The sequence below is a fragment of the Procambarus clarkii genome, chromosome 94 (genome assembly GCF_040958095.1).
Source record: "Procambarus clarkii isolate CNS0578487 chromosome 94, FALCON_Pclarkii_2.0, whole genome shotgun sequence".
NCBI lineage: Eukaryota > Metazoa > Arthropoda > Malacostraca > Decapoda > Cambaridae > Procambarus > Procambarus clarkii.
In genome coordinates this window covers 9782581-9803646 of record NC_091243.1, presented here as the reverse complement: position 1 = coordinate 9803646, position 21066 = coordinate 9782581, and the positions used below count along the sequence as shown (strand labels likewise).

The window sequence follows — 21066 nt, the reverse complement described above, 5'->3', positions numbered from 1 at the left end:
ACAGCACCGCTCCTGTGCCAACACTACGGGCTCACCATAGCCCGTCCTACTTGCCCCGCTCCCGTGCCAGGTAAGTTACGGGCTCACTATAGCCCGTGCTGCTTGGAACTTGTTCCGAGTAGCTGAATCTATAACAACAACGAGTAACCACACGTACGGGCTATTCATGCCCCTGCCACCTTCTGGGTGGCTTAATCTTCATCAATCGAGTAACCACACATTCGCACTGCTACCCATTGAGGGTTGTGGATACAATGCGACCCAAACGTCTAAAGGTTAGAGCTACCCGATCTTGACGGTCATGCTTTCGTGAAAACCTATATCAGTCCTGAAGGACGTTACCGGCATCACACCCACTGACATTAGTCACGAAGGTGATGATATCGTGCTCTTATTTTCATGTGAGTAAGAACTAGAACAACTCTTGACCAACAATGCCATACTTCGCAAGGAACACCACCTACATCCTTAATTCTCACGTCAGTCCCTGGCCGGAAGAACTGTTTTTACCAGCAGGACCAGCCAATGGATCGCTGACTGACTGGAATATAAGATCATGGACAATACGGACAATAGAACGAAAATCCGAACCTGGCTGTATTTAACCTAGAGTTCTGCAGCACCGACAAATCATCAATGAAGATTACGTTCACCACCATAGCCGCGGCCACCCAGGCTGCCACACAAGGCTTCTATTGCTTCGGCTTACAAATACAACCCAACCAAGTAAAAATGGAGATACCATGCGATCCAGCAGTGCTACGGGCTCACCCACCCCACCAACAAATGTCAGCACCCCGTCAAGAAATGCAGCCTGTGCGCAATGGACCATCACTACTCCATATGCAAGGCTGGTTGGGCTGTGATGGCAATCACTGCAATTTCCTACCGCTGCCCCCGCAGACAGGAAAACATTAAGGCCCAGATTGAAGCCAAGAGAAACAACCCTTCTACCTCCGCAACCAGAGCCCCAGGCACTCAACCCACCACCTCAGCTCCCACCAACCAACCAGAAGACTTTCCAGTCTTACCAAAGAGTGGCTCCTCCAACCAGGCGATCCAGCCTTCACAATGGGGACTCAAGGCCCCACAGGCTCCTTCGCAGCCCCCTGCATCATGTGCAGGCATTATCTCTGGTCTCATTAGACTAGCGGAGAGGCTTGCCGGACCTGACAACCACCGTTTTGTCAGTTAACTGAACACATTATACCTGGCCATATATACTATATATGTAACCCCATTGTGGAGCAAGATATTTTAGTTATTTTTAATTTATAAATGTCTGCAAAATATACAGCAAGAACCTTTTAACAGAAATCATAAATAACTGCCTCACTGCACAGAATAAATATCTCAGAAGCTAAATAAATAGTTCTGTACAGAAATTGTGTTGACAGATGCAACAGTTAAATTAGCACGTAAAATTGTGGGTCTCGGGGAAATATTATTGAATATCATGTCATTAGAACTTCTGGTATCAAGTACAAGGAGCTGTACAACTTATTTGCTTTTATGTTCCAGAGAATATCCTAATAATACATCCCAGCTTTGTCAGTGCAGGTTAATTGTATGACAAACCAACCTGCTAGATGCAAATTTTAGTATTCCAAGGTGAAATCCTTTCTATAGTCTTGGGTAGTTGTATATATGCAGATGTGCCAAAAATATGTTAGTAAATTTATTTGTTACACATCCATGTATTGCATGGTTTTGGCAAGTATGGCAGCATCCCAATACAGTATACATTTCACACCAGTCCATCTTTCTATTCTTTAAATTTCAATTATAAATACCACTTACATATCTTTCTAGTTTCAACAACTAGCACTGTGTAAAGTCATTGGTAAAATAATAAATATTTATTGACCAGACCACACACTAGAAAGTGAAGGGACAACGACTGTGCCTGGTCAACATACTTCAGCCACATTATTGTGAATCATTGCCTGCAATAAATACTGTATTTATATTAATAACTGAAACTAAAGTGTTTTCCCCCTTACAACAATATTCTACTGGCTGAAGAAAGTATACCTGTACTGTATAAGTAATTATTAAGAGAAAGCATTGAGCCAGAATGGCTATATAATGCTGTTGTAGTGGTTAAAGCCATCTATATTTTATATTTAGGAATAATGTACAATATATTTTCTTTATACACTCGCACAGATAAATAAAAGACAATTGTTACAACAGCTTTAATAAGGATAAAAAATCTACATGTCACAATACTGTACTGTATAAGTAGGTTGATCTAGAAATCTCAAAATATAACTGCAATGAGATATAACCTCCATTGACTAAGCTGCTATAGTTAAGTTCCCTAGGATATTGTACAATAGTTGACTGTGATTGACTATACAGTGATGATTGAACATTGGAACTTATAACTAGTAGATGCACTCCCTGTTAATGTAAGGTAATAGAACTTAGCTCTATTTCAGCTCCCCATATACTACATGAAGATGCAGTATTTCCTACTAAAAATATAGAAAGATATTAACAGCACTGTCAAGCTTAATGAAGTACTGTATACTAATTTGTGCTTAAATAGATTTCAGTGCATCCGTGGATTTACATATGGCTTTAGGGTTATACCCGTTACCCGTAGAAAGTCCAGACCTTGCATAACGAGATCTACATGCAATTGTATATATCAAAGATGATTAAATGATACATCTCTTCAAACAAATTCATGAGAATATTACATAAATAGATTCAGGTATTACCCAAAGAAATATGATGTATTTTCAAATACAATTTTATGAGGTTTGTAAAACTGAAGATAAATAAATCTGAACCATTTATTTTACAGTAGAGCATCGAAAAACTTAATTTTGAAATCTGTACTGTACAGTATTTTTTCATTAATGTTAAACTGCCTATCTGTGAGAGTTGGTTGATTTGTGTGGATGTAAGACAGGAAAGGTAGGATAACTGTGTCTACTACTACTTGGTTCCTCATTCTGCAAGCTCACTTTTTACATATTTATTACTGCTGTACTATAATCTTTGTATTTCTTATATTTTCTATATTTTATAATGAGACTCATCAGTTGTTTGTGTATATGTGGTTTCATATAGACGTAGTGGCTCCCTGTGGATATACACTGAAATGGCTCTCATCACTAAGTCATGCATCTGTGGAGTTTTTAGGCCTATCGAGCACTGGAACCAGAACCTGGTCCCCTCACAGAGGCGCAGGAAGCAGTGACATTTCATTACCTCACCAGGAAAGGTATCCAGAAAGTCAATGAGTCAAAACAAACCACTGTTGGGTTCAGAAGAGGTCAGAGTCTCACAACCCACCAAATGGACTTCAACTATGTAAACAATCAAATCTCTTACACCTAGCATGAGCTCATCCACCCCACCTCCTTCACTCATTTGGGAGAGGGAGGGAAAGGGCACACCATCTCCAGGGGTCTTGGCTATCAATTCTGGAGCAGATGTACATTCAAGACCTATGCGACGACCTGAAAGGGATGAGGGAATCAGAAAGCCACTGGGGCTCGTATAGAAATTGGTGTTTCATTACATTCAATGCTGGTTTTCAGGGGGGTAAGCTCCTCGTGGCTCTCTGAAGCTAACTACCGATGGAGAAGGAAGAATACATGGGAACTTACCAGGGAGGACTGAGAACCGCAGAAGTCAGGACGAAGAAGAGACTCCCGGATGAGAGAGAGAACCCAAGGCCATATAAGGGCACAGAGGACCAGGAATATTCACAAAATACTTGGATGCCAGAACCCTGTTAGACCACCAAAACCCCCACGCCCAAATATCAGCCCAGGACATACAGTATTAGTAAACACAGCTGTGAGACCAAGTCTACCCTCATGGGTATGAGGGTAGACTGCAGGCAGGTTAGATTTAATAACACTGCAGATGACCTGAGAACCATAAGCCGTGGAATATGAAACCCAGGAAACAGGATCAATTCACAAAGCATCCAATGGAAGCAGAAGCGGTGGCAGGAATGTAGTGGGGAAGTACCATTACTGGACACGGCACATGATGCAGCCCAGGCTAAACCAACCATGCATCAATAACCAAAGGACCTCTAAGGAAGCCAAACAATTCATTCTTCACCTTGCCACAAAACGTAATCAATCCCTGAATCTTGGCTGTATAGGGACGTGCCAATATGCATTCTGGAGCTCCAAAAAGATCACCTGAGACGGTGTGAGAAAGCTGAACAAATGGGTGATGGTGGATTGGTTAAAAGGTTCCATTTGAAGTTGTGAATAGGAGTGGAAGACTAGGAAAAAGATGGATAAACATAGTGAGTGTGTGAGGAAGTGAGGACAGTGTGAGAAATGTGTAGAATATCAGTAAGGAACAAAAATAGGTGGAAACAATTCCACCTAACAAATTCAGTAAACACTGAATGCAGTAATATATTTTTACTGCATATAATAATTCTTGAGGAGCACCCTATACCCAGTCCTATGAAGCAATGCTGAGCTGATGTGGACAATAACTGAAGTGTGTTGGTGCTCGTTTATCTGTGATGCTATATATTATAGCAGGTGAGTGATTTAATGAAATTGACAAGCAATATTTTTTTTAATTACAATAACTTTATATTATTCCCTTTCTCTGTGAACTGATGCTTCCCACTCCATGAAAGTGGAAAGTAGGGTAATGTATGTACAGTACCTAAAGATACATTACAATGAGTATTTCAGTTATTCCTGAACCATTTCAGATTTTCGACACTCTACTATATATTTCAATGCAACACAAATAATGTAAACTGGCCAGTACTAACACTTGTTCAAACATTTGGCTAAAAAACGGGTTTAGTTACAATTTCTGCTACGTTTCATATTAAGAATTAGAGAATTTTCATATTAAGAATTACTCTGTAAAAATGAAATACTGTAAATCAACCATAGTAGACACAACCTTATGGCATATTCTCACTCGGTTATAATCGAATATACTTCAACTATAGCACAACTTTGTAAACAAATTTGCTGCAACAAAGGTAAGTTCCCAAACACTTAAATCACAGACATGGGCCCCAAGTGCACCCTTTCAAATACTGGAAAGATGGGAAGCTTCAAATATAGGCAATCAACTAATATTTATTACAGACATGGCTCAAGCAGCCATGTACATTAAATACATTTTGGGATAAGGTTTGCAACAAGTCTGTCTGCTTAAATCACAAGTGCTTGACTCTTGCAACAATAATGAAATTTTGTTTAATAATCTGAAAAAATTATAACTTTTTAAATGCAATATGAAACCATTCTATGGCATGGAATGCTTACATTGTCAAAATATATTAAATGCAAATGTTCAACATCAGTTGAAACTTTCACACAGTATGGTACAGTAATTACTTCTTTATGGCACATTCTCCTGTGGTGCAAACAGGAATACACAATATTTAGAAACCAAACATATCTAATTTTAAATCATTATTCTTCATTTTTGAAGAGTATTTATTTGAAAATGTTAATATTTAATGTAGACGAGTCATACAACATGCAGAGTACCAATTTAAGACAGATGCACAACCTTTCATTCAGCTAACAGAATGAGATTACTGCTTTTACCACAATTTTGTTCCATATGTTTTGTGTAAACAATCATTTTGTGCATTACACCTTCAATAATTCCTAAGTCAGACAGAAAAGATATTTTCTTTCAAATACAATGTTTGCTTCAAAATAATGTTAAGATAAACATTTTACAAAAATAAATCTATCTCAGTAAAACAAACATAGCCTCAGAAAACCTATGCTTCTAGAAAAAAGTGAGCTGCATCCACAATATAAAAACTATTTTAAAAGGTAAAGAATTGCAGGATAAAAAGTACAACAGAAAGACAACTATAGTATTTCACAAATTCAAAATACTGTATGGAGTTTCAAGACCCAAAAGTGCCCCTTTCACATGCAATGGTAACTTACAAAGATATATGCAGGCATACTTAGCATAAAGACAACAAGCATTTTATACATTTAATGAGCAAAAGCACATATTCACAAGAGGAAAGAAAGACAAAAATACAGCTAGGAGAATGGTATGCTTTCTGACAAACTACAAATTTACATTAATCACAGAAGAAATATACAAGGAATAATATTAAGGAAGGCAATTTCCTCTAACTACATAGTTGATTACTTCAGTTTCATCTTCTTCATAATGCTGTTAATCACATAAAGTCTTGTCTTTGTCTCTTGTCTACAGGTAAAGTCTTGTCTTTGTAAATGTGCAAGTGTTTATAAAATGTGCTCTTTTAAATATACAAAAACCCAGCATTGAATGCAATGAAACACCACTTACTGGGTGAGCCCTGGTGGCTTCCTGAAGCTGATATAGTGCCAAACTACTGGGTGCCATCAGTTGCAGAGTTCTTTTAGGTGTACCAGGGACCACGAACCAGAACCTGGCTCCCCTCCAGTGAGGTGTATGGAGCCCAGTGAGGTGTATGGAGCAGTGGCACTTATGATAAAATTTCTATGAATCTATTTATGTCTGCCACCCACCAGGGAAGGCACCCAAAAAAACAGTGAGCCAAAAAAGACTATTGCTGATTAGAAAGAAAACGGCAGCCTCCAAACAGCCAAAATCACTCTCCCTTCCCTCCAACAATGTAAACAAATGATTGAAAATTCACGAAACTAACACAAGCTCATTCGCACCACCTCCCCTCCTTGTATGGGGGAGGAGGGAGGCAGCCCAGGTTAGCCAGCTGCTCCGCCCTCAGTTCTATCACACCCCAGACTTCCTGATAGAGGGAGGGTGTCAGGGAGCCACTGGGGCACACCCAGAAAGTGGCATTTCATTACATTCAATGCTGGTTTTTTGGGGGAAGCCCCTTGTGACTCTCTGAAGCTACCTACCCACAGAGAAGGAAAGACCCTGTTTGGCCGCCAAAACCCCTGCACCCAAATATTGGCCCACAACATATCTGCCCATGAGTGGCATACTTGCAATCATCATGGACAAGAGGACAGATTGCAGGCTGACTAGACTTGATAATATTGCAAAGGACCTAAGAAAATGAATTTTTGTTTAACAGGAAATCCAAAGCAGTGGCCACCGAGGAAAGAAATCGAGTAACAATATCCTTCGGGAACAGGAGGGCCGAAAAGGAAGAGAAAGAGAGGAGGGCAATGGCCAAGCCAAGTTCACAGAATGGGCCAGCATGGCCTGTCAACATGCAAGAAGGGAGGCAAAAAACGTGGCCACCGCCTCCTGGAGGATCGGAGCATGTAGCTTGAGGAGTGCCGACAATGCCTGCCACTGTTGCAGAACCCAAGACCCCCGAAAAAGGAGCCTCACCGCGCACACCAACACCCTCACCAAGCCAATCAGAATGCAGCTCAATGAAGCTCAAGAAAAGCATGACAGAACCCAAGTGCGAGCAGGCACAATGGTCATCTGCAACCAGAGCAGCCGACAGCCGAGGAATTTGAGCATGCAGTTGCCTACATCCCAGGTGAGAGTAAGGAGAACAGGGGCAAATAGGCAGGAATTGAGAGGCTCCAAAGAAGAGTCCCCCACCAAAAAAAAAAACTGCAATGTGGTAGACACTTCACACCACTCAAGCAAACGGGTATGACAGAAGCCATGCCAAGATGCTAGAGAAGAGAGGACAGGCTGCCAGCCAGGATGACTCCGGAACCTCATAACACATTCAATAGGGGGAAGACCTGAACTCAAAAGAGAACGGATCCATCACTGATGTGAACTCTGGGTCGTGCAGGAGGTGCACACCAAGGGCCTCCTGAACCACTGCTGGAGGAACCTGGGAGGTTGGAAACCTCCAGGACAAAACCAAGAAACCCAAAGGAAACCAGAAACAAACCATGGGGGGGGGGACCTGTGCCCAAATGAAACTCATACAAGGAAGGGGAGGGGTAAGAAAACCCCTCTTCCTGTAACAGAATACCCCTCTGCAGAAGGCACCAGGCCCATAAAGGGTCAAATGGAACCCAAGGGCACAGGAACTGCAGAAGAGGGCTCCAGAGCAGAGCCAACATACAGGCCCACTGCCCAGCATAGAGAAGCACAGTACAGGGGAAAGCCTTCAAAGGGAAGAGCCAACTGGAAGGACCGCAAAGCCTTAGTGGGATCAGTAGATTCAACTACCTCCGTGGCCAAATTTGAAGGAGGCAACCCCGGGAATCACCCAAGCCACATCTTAAACTAAACCTTGCCCCACCCTCGAAACCCTCAGATGCTTTGGGGGCAGGAAGCAGGCAGGCAGGATCGGGAAAAGGGTGAACCAAGCCTGACGGGGAAGGAAGAGGTGTGTGGACGGAACCACTGTTGAATTAACCAACACCGCCAAATCCGAGTCCCGAAAGATCAAGAGTGAGCAACTGAGCAAACAACCTAGACTGCTGCATCAGGGAGAACCTCAAGTGCAAAACGGTCACTGCCTGAAAACCCTGAATCTCAGTAGGAGGGTTCTCAAGAAGAGTAATAAATGGAGAACAAGTCCCACAAGTCTTAGGAATAAAGATGTCACTAACCCAGCAGGCAGCATAGTGGAGGCAGAAGGAATGAGCATTCCCACATGGCACAGACAATGCACAACCCTCAAATTCACACAAGGTAAGAATGGGTAGCTTCCCTGCCTCTCCTAAAGATCACATTTGAAAGGTTTTCCACATTACAGAACCGTATATTGAAATGCTTCTAAAATATAGGCCTTAACATTATCCCTCTATTCTACACAAACCTTTGTAAATATCAACCACCATTCACCTCACATACTATATATGCTTTGCCAATTTTCCACTTTATGTACAATACTGTAACTGAATAAACAACATCTCCAGTACAATATTTACTTTATTCATTTAGTTTAGCTATTTTCTAGATGAAACGCTCCTCTCTGAGCCGTTACTCAATTGCCCCATTAAGCAATATCCTACTCTTCCTAGGACAAGGTAAGCCTCAACAAGAGACAGTTGACATCTACCACCATTCATGATTAGGTGACAGTAGAGGAATGGATGACAATGGAGACAATTCTATTCAGCCCAGAAAGACCATTAGAAGAATCATTCATCAAACCACAAACCCACTCCATAACCTCCTCAGGGAAGAAAAACCCTGACCAAAACTAAAGGCAATGCTAGTAGCAACCAAAAAAGGTTACCACTAAACACATGCTGCTGAGGTGAATGAGACTCGAGACTTACACAGCACTCTAGCTAGAAGCACAACCCATGAAGCAGAAAGAGAACACACACACACACACATGCACACATAGGCTCCTGCAGGAAAAAAAAAAAAAAAAAATTCCAAAAGTATTGCCAATACTTTGCTGAAATATATAGCCAGGAAGGGCAGCAGGGCACTTAGGAACTTGTCTCACTAGAACACCAGCTGCGTGACAAATGACAAACAGCCAACTGAGGCCAAGAGTTGCCAGGGCTGCCATCTGGTGGCAGGTCAGTGTTGCTAACTAGCAGCTGGATCTGAACAATGAGTCTGTATATAGTTTATGTCAGGGTTACCAATTTTTCCATGCAGTTGCTTGTTTTGAGATGCTCTATCTTTCTAGTGTTTATCCTTTCAGCCTGGGTTGATCTTGTATCTCCAGACCCCTTTGTGTCTATTGATGGGACGAGATTCTGGTCCTGGTGCCCAGTAGGTGACTAATAAGAGCCTTGTGGGTGCTTTTAGATTGGAGCTATTCAAGCGGGTATCTTTGGGAAGTCACCTAAGGGAGCCCTCCCAGAAAAGGGCACTTGTTACATTCAATGTTTGACTTCCAGAAGAACCCCCTCAGTAGCTCCCCAAGCTAATTCAAAACAGCGTCGGTACTGCAAAAGTAGTAGAGAAACTGAAGAGGAGAATGACCACAATGTAAGCAAGAACCAAATAACCATAAAAATGCTAGCAACTTTTAACACCATGACATGGGAGCATACACTAAAAGTAAAAGTCCCTTGTACATGAAACATAACTTTAAGGAAGAATGAGTTACTTAACTGAATTGTATTCTTTGCAACACCAAGCATATGGCTAGGGTAAAGAGCAAGGCTAAATGTAAGAATGTTGAGTACTGACATATGATGGTGCCCAAATGGGCTCTCTTTTGAGTAACTGTGGAGAGGTTTCTGAGTTTAGACAAATGAGTGTTCTGGGGATAATTTTGGGGCTGATATAATAATCTCAAATGCCTCCCTTTCCACACCTGGAGGGGACATTTGAAAAGATTCCTGTGATGAGGTGGAGTAAACATTGACAATACCGTGATGTGCTGATCCTGTCCGGGGAAGAACAAGATACTGTATTGCATACATTAGCCACCGAGTGGTTGGCTCTGACAGATATACTGTACTGTATTGGATACACAAGATTTAGTCAAACATTATCAGTTTTAAATGCAAAAGTGGTAGTAAAATACCATCATTATTATTTAAACCCTGGAAAGCACATAATCTTTCCCACAAATTTAACAAATGTACAAAACAAAACATAACAGCTTGGTAATTTATATTTGCTTGCTTTATAAGTATAATTATAAGTACTGAATTGTAATGTAATTTAAATAAGGAAAGACATGCTGTATGCTACCATATAAAATGTTAACAAATAATTTTAATTGTCAAGGGTTTAGTAGTTCTTAATTGTTTGAAATTTTTATATTAAACACATTAGTGTTATCCACACTTCAGTTTATCCCTCACCAGGTGTAGGTTTGTAAGAGAATACAGTATCTATTAGCCAAATTGGGCAATATTGTGGCATTACTGTACATCACAGTACATTACTTGTATTTATAATTGTTACTTTTTGAAATAGAAGTAAAATAAATACAAGTCTTTATAATCACATTCTATTAATAGCACTTTCTTAAACCAAAATTGCAGTATTTGAGCACATACTTGATGAGGAACAGTAACTGTTTCAACTGTGGGATATTAAGTAACTCAAAAGTATCATGCCTGAGAAGCAACCATTGCTACTGTAGTTGCACTTACAATAATAATGTTAACAGAGCAACATTACATCTAGCTCTTTATAATACACCACAAACACCTTACATGATTGTTGTCACTACAAGCTCAGGTAACATGATGCTGTATTTTTTAAGATAAGCTTATTGTTACTTAATCTAATAAATGGGCAAGCTATTCTTTTATGTTGAAAGCCCACTGAACATAATATCATAATAAAGTAGATTACTTTTGATCATCTTGCCATAAAAAAAGGATCAAATGTAATTTGACACTTCGTATGAATACAACATGAAAAATTATTTATGTTCCCTGGGAATATATTAAGTGGGTAATTATCAAAATACTGAGGTGAATCCAGGAAATGCATCATAGCAAGTAATTGTCATAGAAAATACTAAACTAGTGTGACTATACAGTACTTCAATATAAGTACAATATAATTTAGGAGAATTAAATACTATTAAAGATGCTGATATGATAGTAGAAAGACATATGCATAAGGTTATCTATATGAAAGGAGTCAGAGTCATGGACTGAAAGGGTGACCAAGAACTGAGGAGACAAAAAGAGAAACCAACACCTACTCCAGAGACTGAGAAGGGTTAGGGGGAGAATGTGCAGGCTGCAGGTGAAAAACTGCACAAAAACAAAACAGAAGATAAAGGACAAGGAGAGACAAAAAGAGCGCCAGGACACTCCATACTGCCACTGCGATGAAAGATGCAGTTGGGAGAACAAGAACTCAGCAACCTGTGCACCAAAAAGATGTTAGTAGACCACAGGCAGAAACTCCACACATGGAATGTGTGGAAGAATTTCAAACCAGTGAGGAAGGTCACTGGGGCAACCTGCTGAAAGAGGTGGAGTCACAGAAAGATGCCAAATTCAGAAACCAGCACAGAAAGACAAAAATCAAGCCTGAGGAGCTGACCACGCTAAACACCGCATACAGCAAGATGACAGAAGCTTGAAATGTGCAACTGAAGACCCTAACAAACCATGGATATTAAACCATGGAGGAGTAGCTGTGGTTTACTAGAGCTAAATACTGTACTAAAAATATAAAACATTACCCATTACAATTTTTTTATAAAAAGGTATTGTTTGGATTTGAGAAAACTTTAGATAATATATTGGTTGATAAATTAGATTGAAAGTGCACTATTATGCACGATGATGATAAAAATCATCATAAAGAGGTTGGATAGAAAAAATACAAAAGGAAAAGAGGCAGAAGAAAATAAATTGTTCTATATAATAATAAAAATATCATCTAATAATTTGATTTTATCATAACCATAGAAGTGTATTTGATATAATAAAGCTTACCTGAACAATGAAGGTTCATATACATGTCCTGATGCACCTCTGCTAGCAACACTGCATCTCACATTGTTTACAGCTTCCATTTTTTTTTTTTTTTTGGATTGGCTTAGGTTTTCTGAAATGCACCAAGTACTATCTGCTCAACAACTGTACAGTCACTTTATATTTCTATACTATAATAAAGATAAAAAAAATTAAGAATTTCCAGATAATGTAAAAAAAAATTAGAATTAAAGTTGACTAATTAATCTTAAAACAGTAAAGATGCTCCAACAAGTACAGCAACTGTTTATTCAAAAAGATTAATTGTGTTAAATCCTTTTGTTTACAGTAGGCAACTGATGTTGAAATAATTATTCTTTCAATGTATATATTATATACTTCATTCTCAAAATAATCATTACATTAAGGATTTCAAAGACCCAATCAATAACAAATGCAAAATGTTATTAACCATTTTAGAGATGATTGACAGACTATAGATGCATGATGCACAGTTTCTATATAATTGAGTTATGTGAGATTCAATTCTTTTTTAATTGCATGACTTCATGCTCAAAGCATCAAGTGCAGCTATATACATGTACCCATGACATTCAAATGAAAACATTGTGCAGGTCAAATAGTTTGTGAACATTCCTAAGCCACCCAGGTATGGGAACAAGACAAAGAAAATTATAAAAGACTTTACCTATAAATCCAGAGATAATCATAAGTTGATCACTCACAATTCATAAGAATTGTTTCCAGCATCACTAGTCCTAAGACTATTACAGTTATATTTTATAAATAGAGACAGGGCATAAGCATATCCTGTGGCTAGTCGCTTGCTCTAATTCTACAAGATAAAAAAGTTTAAAAGTTTGAAATGTTTTTTGATGTAGAAGGCAGAGTTTGTCATCATTACCAGTGATGGATTAAGGCAACACTTACAGAGGGAAAAAAGCTTGAGAGCAATAATGACTTACAACGCTTGATACATGCTACACGGTGTTTACATTATGTAACTCTAGGGACTATAAGAGTGGCCATGAACCTCACATTAGACCGTGCGTGCACTAAGAAACACCATCAACTTACACACTCAAGTTGTCCTCTTCCCTCCAAGAGGTTTTAAATGAACACCAAGAGTCCCCAAGTTAAAAATATGCTTAGAGATTGACATTATCTAGCTAGTTTTAAAAATATGCACCGAATCTATACCATAACCCTTTTTGTTAGTTAACCTTAATATCCAACCTTCTTATGTGCACCTTTACACATTCAAAACAAAGCAGCATATGGAGACTATATCTAAAAGGGACAAAATAATTTTGATAATCAAAATAAATGAAGGATTGGTTACAAGTGTCCATAAACACTAACTTTTACCATTGTGAACAATATGTTATTCTCTATACTATGTGTATACAATAATCAGATAAAAGAGGTACCTGGGCTAAGATCAGATATTAGTTAATTACATATTAAATCTATGCAATCACCCGAGGTTGTGCTCATACAAACACTCAAACCCTGCATAAACATCATTATACAGTACCTTTTTAATTACAGTACATAAATTAAAAAGTAAAGCTTTGTCATTGCTTTATGTCTGTCCGACTGGATGACACTTATCAGTACAGTACACCTTGTTAGCTTGCAGTCTCCAGTGATGGATGCAGTGTGTGTGTTAAGATTAGTTGCTGGTACATGTAATCTCATTATACCGTATATAAAATATTATAGAGATAACAAATTTTAAGCTTCTTATTCATTTTAAATCTTAATTGTCTTTTTATTGCATATCAGTAAATAATATTTTAACAGATCAGAAACCTTAGAAATCTAAAATTTGGTCATATGTACTTTGCCTTTACTCAACTAAGGAGAGATGATAGTAGATGATGAACAGGAGGAAAGGAATTATTCTTTAGAAAGGAAGTCATCTTTCACTGAAACATCAGTTAACTCCACTTCTGGTGATAGTTGTAATTTTATTCCCTTTACCGATGATTCAGTAGGACTCGATTTGGCAAAGAACTTGTCCATTATTGTCTGTATGTCTGTTTTTTAAACTTTCCTGAAGTTGCCAATCACATTATCACTGAATGCATTTGTTTTAATTTACTATGTCAATGTTTGGGTGCAACTTTTCGACCATATTCTGCATTTCCTTAATATAAGCAGTAGGGATGGTGACGAACATGGAAAATGCTGATGAATATAGAAGCATTTTTTGTCATAAAAAAACGAGTATCGACTGTGATGAATATAGGCGCTGACAAATACAGAGCTTCGACTGAATGTCACATTTCTGTTGGCAGGCAATGCAGAGTCCAACTATCAATATGATTTAGTAAATGGAAGAACAGTAAAGCTCTTTTTTAAAGAGAAATATCTTGGTCTGGGATTTTATGCATGGAAACTGTGTTATATGTTTTGTCATATTGCATACAGATTACCCAGAAAAACCATTTACTCAACTCTAGGACAGCGCTGATTTAATGCTTCATGTGTCATTCTTTCCAAGAAAATAACAACTGAGGAAGGATTTGTTTCTAGGATCAATGTCAGACTTCTACTGTACAGTTATAAAACCTGTTTTAACAAGAGCAACATATCAAACGCTTATATAATGAAAGAATAAGTTAGCACAATTTTCTATCTACATAAAGTATGCTAAACAAAAAACATAAAAGCTATGAATGAGAAAATGGAACGAAGTGAAATACTGGCAATATTATCTATATTTATATTCCAGTGTTATAAAGCTGTGTATTTCTGTGTACTGGATGAAGGAAAGGAATGGTGACTAAGTGGACCAGAAGATAGAACGACAGTCTTACTTCTTGCAGGTCGGCGTTCAATCCCTGACCGTTCAAGTGGTTGGGCACTATTCCTTTTCTTTATCCTATCCTTGATCCTAATTCACATATCCCTTCCAAGTGCTTTCTCCTGATAATTACCTTACCTTCACCATTCAAGGTGTTTATTTGTCTAAAACATGGTTTGCATGTGTCTACTTTTGGCCCAGAAATGTATACTCTCTTTATATATATATACACTTAAATGGTATTTTCCAGTTCTATTTGTTCTTAAAAACCATAAAGGTATTTATCTTTAAATTAAACAAATCTGAGCAGATGTAATTAAAACAGAGAAAGATGCACAGTGCTATACAGTATTTGCTGAATGAAGCACACTACCTTCCTTCAGTAAATGTTTAAGGCAATTAGTATTAGGTAAGTATTTATAACTTTTCAAGAAGAAAAATTGATTTAATATATATTTTATCTATTCTATCTTTTGTAATTTCCTTATATATTTTTACATTCATTGCTGACTGCAATATATATTAAGGATATTAAATATTTTAGCTGCAAAAAGAATGAAAAACTGATGCACTGTGAAATGGTATGTTTTAAGCATGGCAATTTAGAAGGAATCCTGTGGTGGTTCGAAGGTTAAGAGTCCTATGTTCACTTTTTATATGTGCCTACATTACTACTGAAAGTGTACCCATGTTTCTTCTGATGAACCAGGAGTGCCTTAAGGAACAGAGAAACATAAATCACAGATGCAATTTGAATAATATACATATACTGACTGATTTACCAGATGCACTGGAATAATTTGTGATAATACCACAATACCGCATACACTTCTATAGCTTGGCCTCAGGTCATGAGGGTCTAAAAGAGAGATTCAATTGATGTTTCTCAAGATAACCTCAAGATGTGTCAGTCTTAACACACTTCCTACTCAATAGGATGCTACATCTGGTATAACAATACTTCAATAATGCTAAAATGTCCATTAACAACATTATTATATTAGCAATTCCTGACTACTAATAATATTTGATCACAAATGCCATAGTATAAGAAAATTTATTTTATCATACAAAATTACAAAATATACACACAAAATTCAGCACAGCTCATTTGCAAACATATCACATAACAATGAGTTATAGAAAAAGGTCAAGGAACAAAAACGTTCTGGAATCATAGCAAACAGTAATGACTGACATTAACCCTTTAAGGACAGTATTTTGGAAACCTAGTTATGCCCCCCCCCCAAGGCTAATTAATTAAATTGCACATAATTTTTGTTGTAACCGATAGAACTGCAGAAGACAACAATCTTGTGGCATGTTGCCACAAAAATCTTTTGTAAATTTAAATTCATGTTTGCAGATTTTGTAAATAAAAACAAAAATAATCATGCTTTTACTTTCACACATGTGCTACATCCTAATGCATTAGAAAAATGAGACTCAAAAGGAGTAGATGACCAGAGTTTTATTTCCAATCTGGCCTTTTCTTCCCGTATTTCAGTCCATTTCTATAAACACTATATTTTGACTGCATGAGATGAATATCACCAACTGATCATATATTAGCTGGCATCGACACAAGACGATCATACTAAGAACAGAAGGATGCTGTAACATATGCCCAGATATTTCAATACCAGAGGATCAAATGACTCTTTTTCCATGTACAAAGAAAATTTCCGGGGAAATGTAACATCTTTCTTTCTCATATGCTAAGTTTTACTATAGATTACGAAATTTCATTTAACCAAAATAAATGGTTACATTTCTAACTTCTTTAGTTCCTTTAATTTTACAAGGAAAACCTTGCTCACTTTTATACCAACTGCATTACATAATTTACAAGTTAATACAAGTTTGGAAATCTGAGACTAGATAAACAATGATGAAAACATTTGGAGAAGAATCTATATGCTTCAAATATGGGATACCAACAATATTCAAAATTAAGAGAGGCATACCTTGGTCACTTAGTTAAGCTATTACAGTAAGAAGGAAAAAACAAGTATGATGCATTCCAGCTTAATAGATTTAGATATGGTACAACAAACATAACTGACAACATCTTCATATTTTAAATCAATATCAATTTCTAATTTCATTCATACTCACTCTATGAAAGTGACAAAAATTTCCAGCTGAGATATATTCTGCGAACACTATGAGCTGCAAAAGTGAAACTGCATCAGAATGAACGCTGATGACAATAAGTTGCATCGGTGGGTATTGTATCATCGCTCAGCAATGCTGTGTAGTGAACTCGAGGCCAATTACCAATGTAGCACTGGCAATGGAGAAACTATTCAAGATAAGGAACTGGTAAACCAAGTTTGTTCCACAAGGTTAAAGAGATACTTCAGATTCCTATGTGACTGTTTTATAATGCCTCAGAAAAATATATTAAAAGATACTTTGGTTAACTGTCTGATCTTTAGGAAAGAATGCATGGTGATCAGAGTATAACGTGTTCAGATACTACATAATGCTTTTACAACCATTATTGTTGGCACAATATATACAACATGCAAGGAATGTTACGATCACATCTTGTAAATTTATTACCACTCAAACTACTAATGTAGTTTGTATTACTACATAATTTGTAATACTTTGTAGTATTACTAAACTACATCTTTCACTGAAAGATGTAGACATGCTAGATGCTGAGTGATATACCAAGTAATTAATAATCATACTTACAAATGCAAATGCCAGCACAAGATAGCCAAATGTAGGTCACCAGATGTGAATCCATTTTAAATATTAAAGCTAAATGAACCTTATTCCTATTATCAATAAAGAAATAAGAGACAATATAAAATATATATATATATATAATTGTACAATGCATGAGTAAATGACTAGATACATTCAGATATGAACACACCATTCTTGTATTCATTCATGAGGTTTTTATGGACTTTTGCGCTTAAGCTACACTACAAAAATGGCTGGTATAACAGAGGACAGCATAATAACTAGATATACATCTCTAATAATAAAGAGATGTAAATTAATAACAAAAGACCATAATATACATGGAAAACAAGGCTTTAAGAAACATGAGCTATACTGCCTTAGCTGACATGATGCTAATCTATGAACTGTATATGCAAGGTGAAAAAAATCTAATTCAATTTAATAGTACCTAAACGTTTTACTAATCACATTTACAAAAAAATTCTTTCGACATGAATTATAAAAAAACGGTGGCATAAAACTCGTTCTCAATTATTACACTCGCCACGTATTTGTCTCTTACGTCCATAGAAACACAACTGTAGAGCTCAAACCTGTGCCTCAGTCATGCAATTGTGCTTCATGACAACTGTAGCTGCAGACAGGCAGCACATGCAGGAAGTCAGCAGACCGACAGCAATATAGACCGAGGTAACCAGCCAGAATGCAAACTGGTACAGACTGTAGTCACAGTAATTATGATCTTTTGGCGAGTAACTGGGTTCATAAATACGGTATACCCACACACAACCTGAAATATCAGGGAAAGTAATTGAACAAGATTAAAATATATAATAATGTATATAATAATATATAATAATGAATATAATAATAATAATATAATAATAATAATGCATATTATACTAACTTGTCACAATAACTAATATAATAGAAGCCAGTCAAAATATTGTAAAAGTTAAAACTTCTGATTATGGACAACCTTGAACAGTTACAAACAAAAATATATTACTGTACTTCTCATTCATTTACTGACTCCTTAGGCTGAAGAAATCTTTCCTTACATTGCTATCTGCATCTCTAGCTTCCATTTAAGGCCTCCTCTCCTGTTGCACCTGCTAAACATTTTAACTATTTACTTTGTCAATATTCCTCAGGATCTTATGTCACAATAGTGTCTTCTCTTCAGTCTCGTATTCAATGTAGTTAAATCCAATTTCCTCAGTTTTCTCTTATACTCCTATCCTCTCAGTTCTGGGAATAGTCTTGTGGCACAGCACTAAACCTTCCTTATGTTTTGTCTTGTATTTCGTTAGATAGGGATTCAATTACCAAGCAGCAAAAGACCAGAGGTAGACCCCAAAATGACTTGTGGAAAACAACCCCAAGCCCCAAGGGCGGAACTTACAGGGCACTCAGGGAAGGTAACTTTAAGCACATGCAGCCCGAGTACCTGTGAATATTACTCCCAGCTCGCACACCATTTTAAAAGCAGTACTGAACACCAAGCATAACACAGCAATAGAATTCAGAGCTGGAGCCACCCGACCGTGCCACAATCACATCAGCCTAAGAACTAATGGTTGGATTGCAGGTGCGATGGGTCTGGAGCTCCCCCTTCCCCCTCATGGAAAGTGGGAAGCTGCACAGACAGGCGGCGAGACTCATGTGACGTCATGCTTGATTGTTCGTTTTCATTTGGGGAGCTCTGTCCACTCATTTGGCTATTTTCGTTGTTTTAACCAGAATAGGGGTTTGTTTTGAAGCGCTTACCTTTCTGGGTGCTTGTCCCGGTCGATGGCAGATATAAAATGCTCCAAATCACATGTGCATTTCTAAAGGCCATTGCTCCTCGTGCTTCTCTGAGGGTGCCAGGTTCTGGCTCGTGGTCCCTGGTAGGCCTAGAACTAAGTCTACACTGACTGATGCCAAAGGTTAGGGATATACATATCAGCCTGGATAGCTCCGGGGAGCCGAAGGGGCTCCCACCAGAAAAGACAACAATGAAAGTAAATAAACCTGCATATAACATTCAAAGGTAAACTAACCCAAAATGAACCAAACTGACAGGAAGAAGTTTATGGAGCCAGCAAACTTAAGCCTGCGATGCCATGGAGTAGAAGCATCTGATGATTCTCCTCCTTCTTCTGTCCCTTCCTCTTCTGCTAGGGGGCGACGTAACCGTCCTTGGAAACCCAGCAAGTTCTTCAGTACACCAAATGTACCTAAGAATATCAAAATGCAGTTGTGAATCAATACTAATGATTTAGAATTTTAACTCATTGTGTTGGGTAGTCAAGATATTTTTACTACCTAGTAAAATAATCAGAATACATTTAATATAAATGTATTTGCTAACAAAACCAGCAGACACAAAAACAATTTAAAAAGGAGACCCTGTCCTTTCACAGTCATGTTATAAAATCTTATTTTAATGTTTAGTATTCAATGTTGACTTGTAATATTGTCCCATGTGTATCCATAGGTGCATAACTTCTTATCATAAGCAAGATTGACTTACCATCGTGTCCCGTATGTGTGTATAGTACCTGTATGTCATATTGCTCCCCTGTCCCCACTGCAGGCAAGACTGACTTACTGGCATTGTTGTGTCCCACATGAGTGTACCCATAAGCTGCATAACTTCTCAACCAAAAGAAGATAATGTGCCTCTGTTTAAAATATGAAAAAAACTTTAAGAGGTACTAAGTACCTCTTAAAGTTTTCTGCTCAAGGATGCACTACCACTTGGATAGCATAGTGCCTTTTCCTTTAGTGATCAGTTTTCAGAGGGTCATACTTTCTTATACTGTAATTAAATACACACCTATAAACACCTGCCGTTTCTCCCTGCCTCTAGACTATAGGAAAAGTTTATTTCAAAAGTTGTATGTCTCAGTGGAATTCACAGTAGCACAGGGCCTGACATGCTAGTAGTGGCCTAAGTGGATCCACTAAGAATGATCTACATTTTAAGTGGCTCAGAATATCATCTGAGGGGCGGACCTTGCTCAGAAACTTAAAAAACATAAGCCAATCTGTCTTCATTCACATATTGGAATATTAAGGAGATGTAAGAAAAGGGTGCAATCAGGAATTGAAATAATGGTACTGTAAAAGTTTTATACCACAAATTAAAAATTTCCAAAATCAAGATAACAATATTGCTATTGGGCCAGCATGCAGTGTAATTTGTCCATGACAAATTTTTCAAAATACGTCTTGTGTAAGAAATATGGGTTAGATTTTTTTACATTTTAAATTTTTTCATTTATA

The 21066-nt window shown here is 37.7% G+C and overlaps 1 protein-coding gene across 1 annotated transcript in view; it reads right to left on the bottom strand.

Annotated features, from left to right (window-relative positions):
• Window positions 1-2184: 2184 nt before the first annotated feature.
• Window positions 2185-21066, bottom strand: part of LOC123747324 (uncharacterized) — a 29178-nt gene continuing 10296 nt past the window's right edge. The window contains exons 6-8 of the mRNA XM_069319715.1: window positions 19839-20015; window positions 12276-18583; window positions 2185-3476 (exon numbers count right to left, since the gene is read on the bottom strand). Coding sequence (XP_069175816.1) covers window positions 18381-18583; window positions 19839-20015 — 380 coding nt within the window. The 3' untranslated portion in view covers window positions 2185-3476; window positions 12276-18380. The remainder of the gene's footprint in view (window positions 3477-12275; window positions 18584-19838; window positions 20016-21066) is intronic.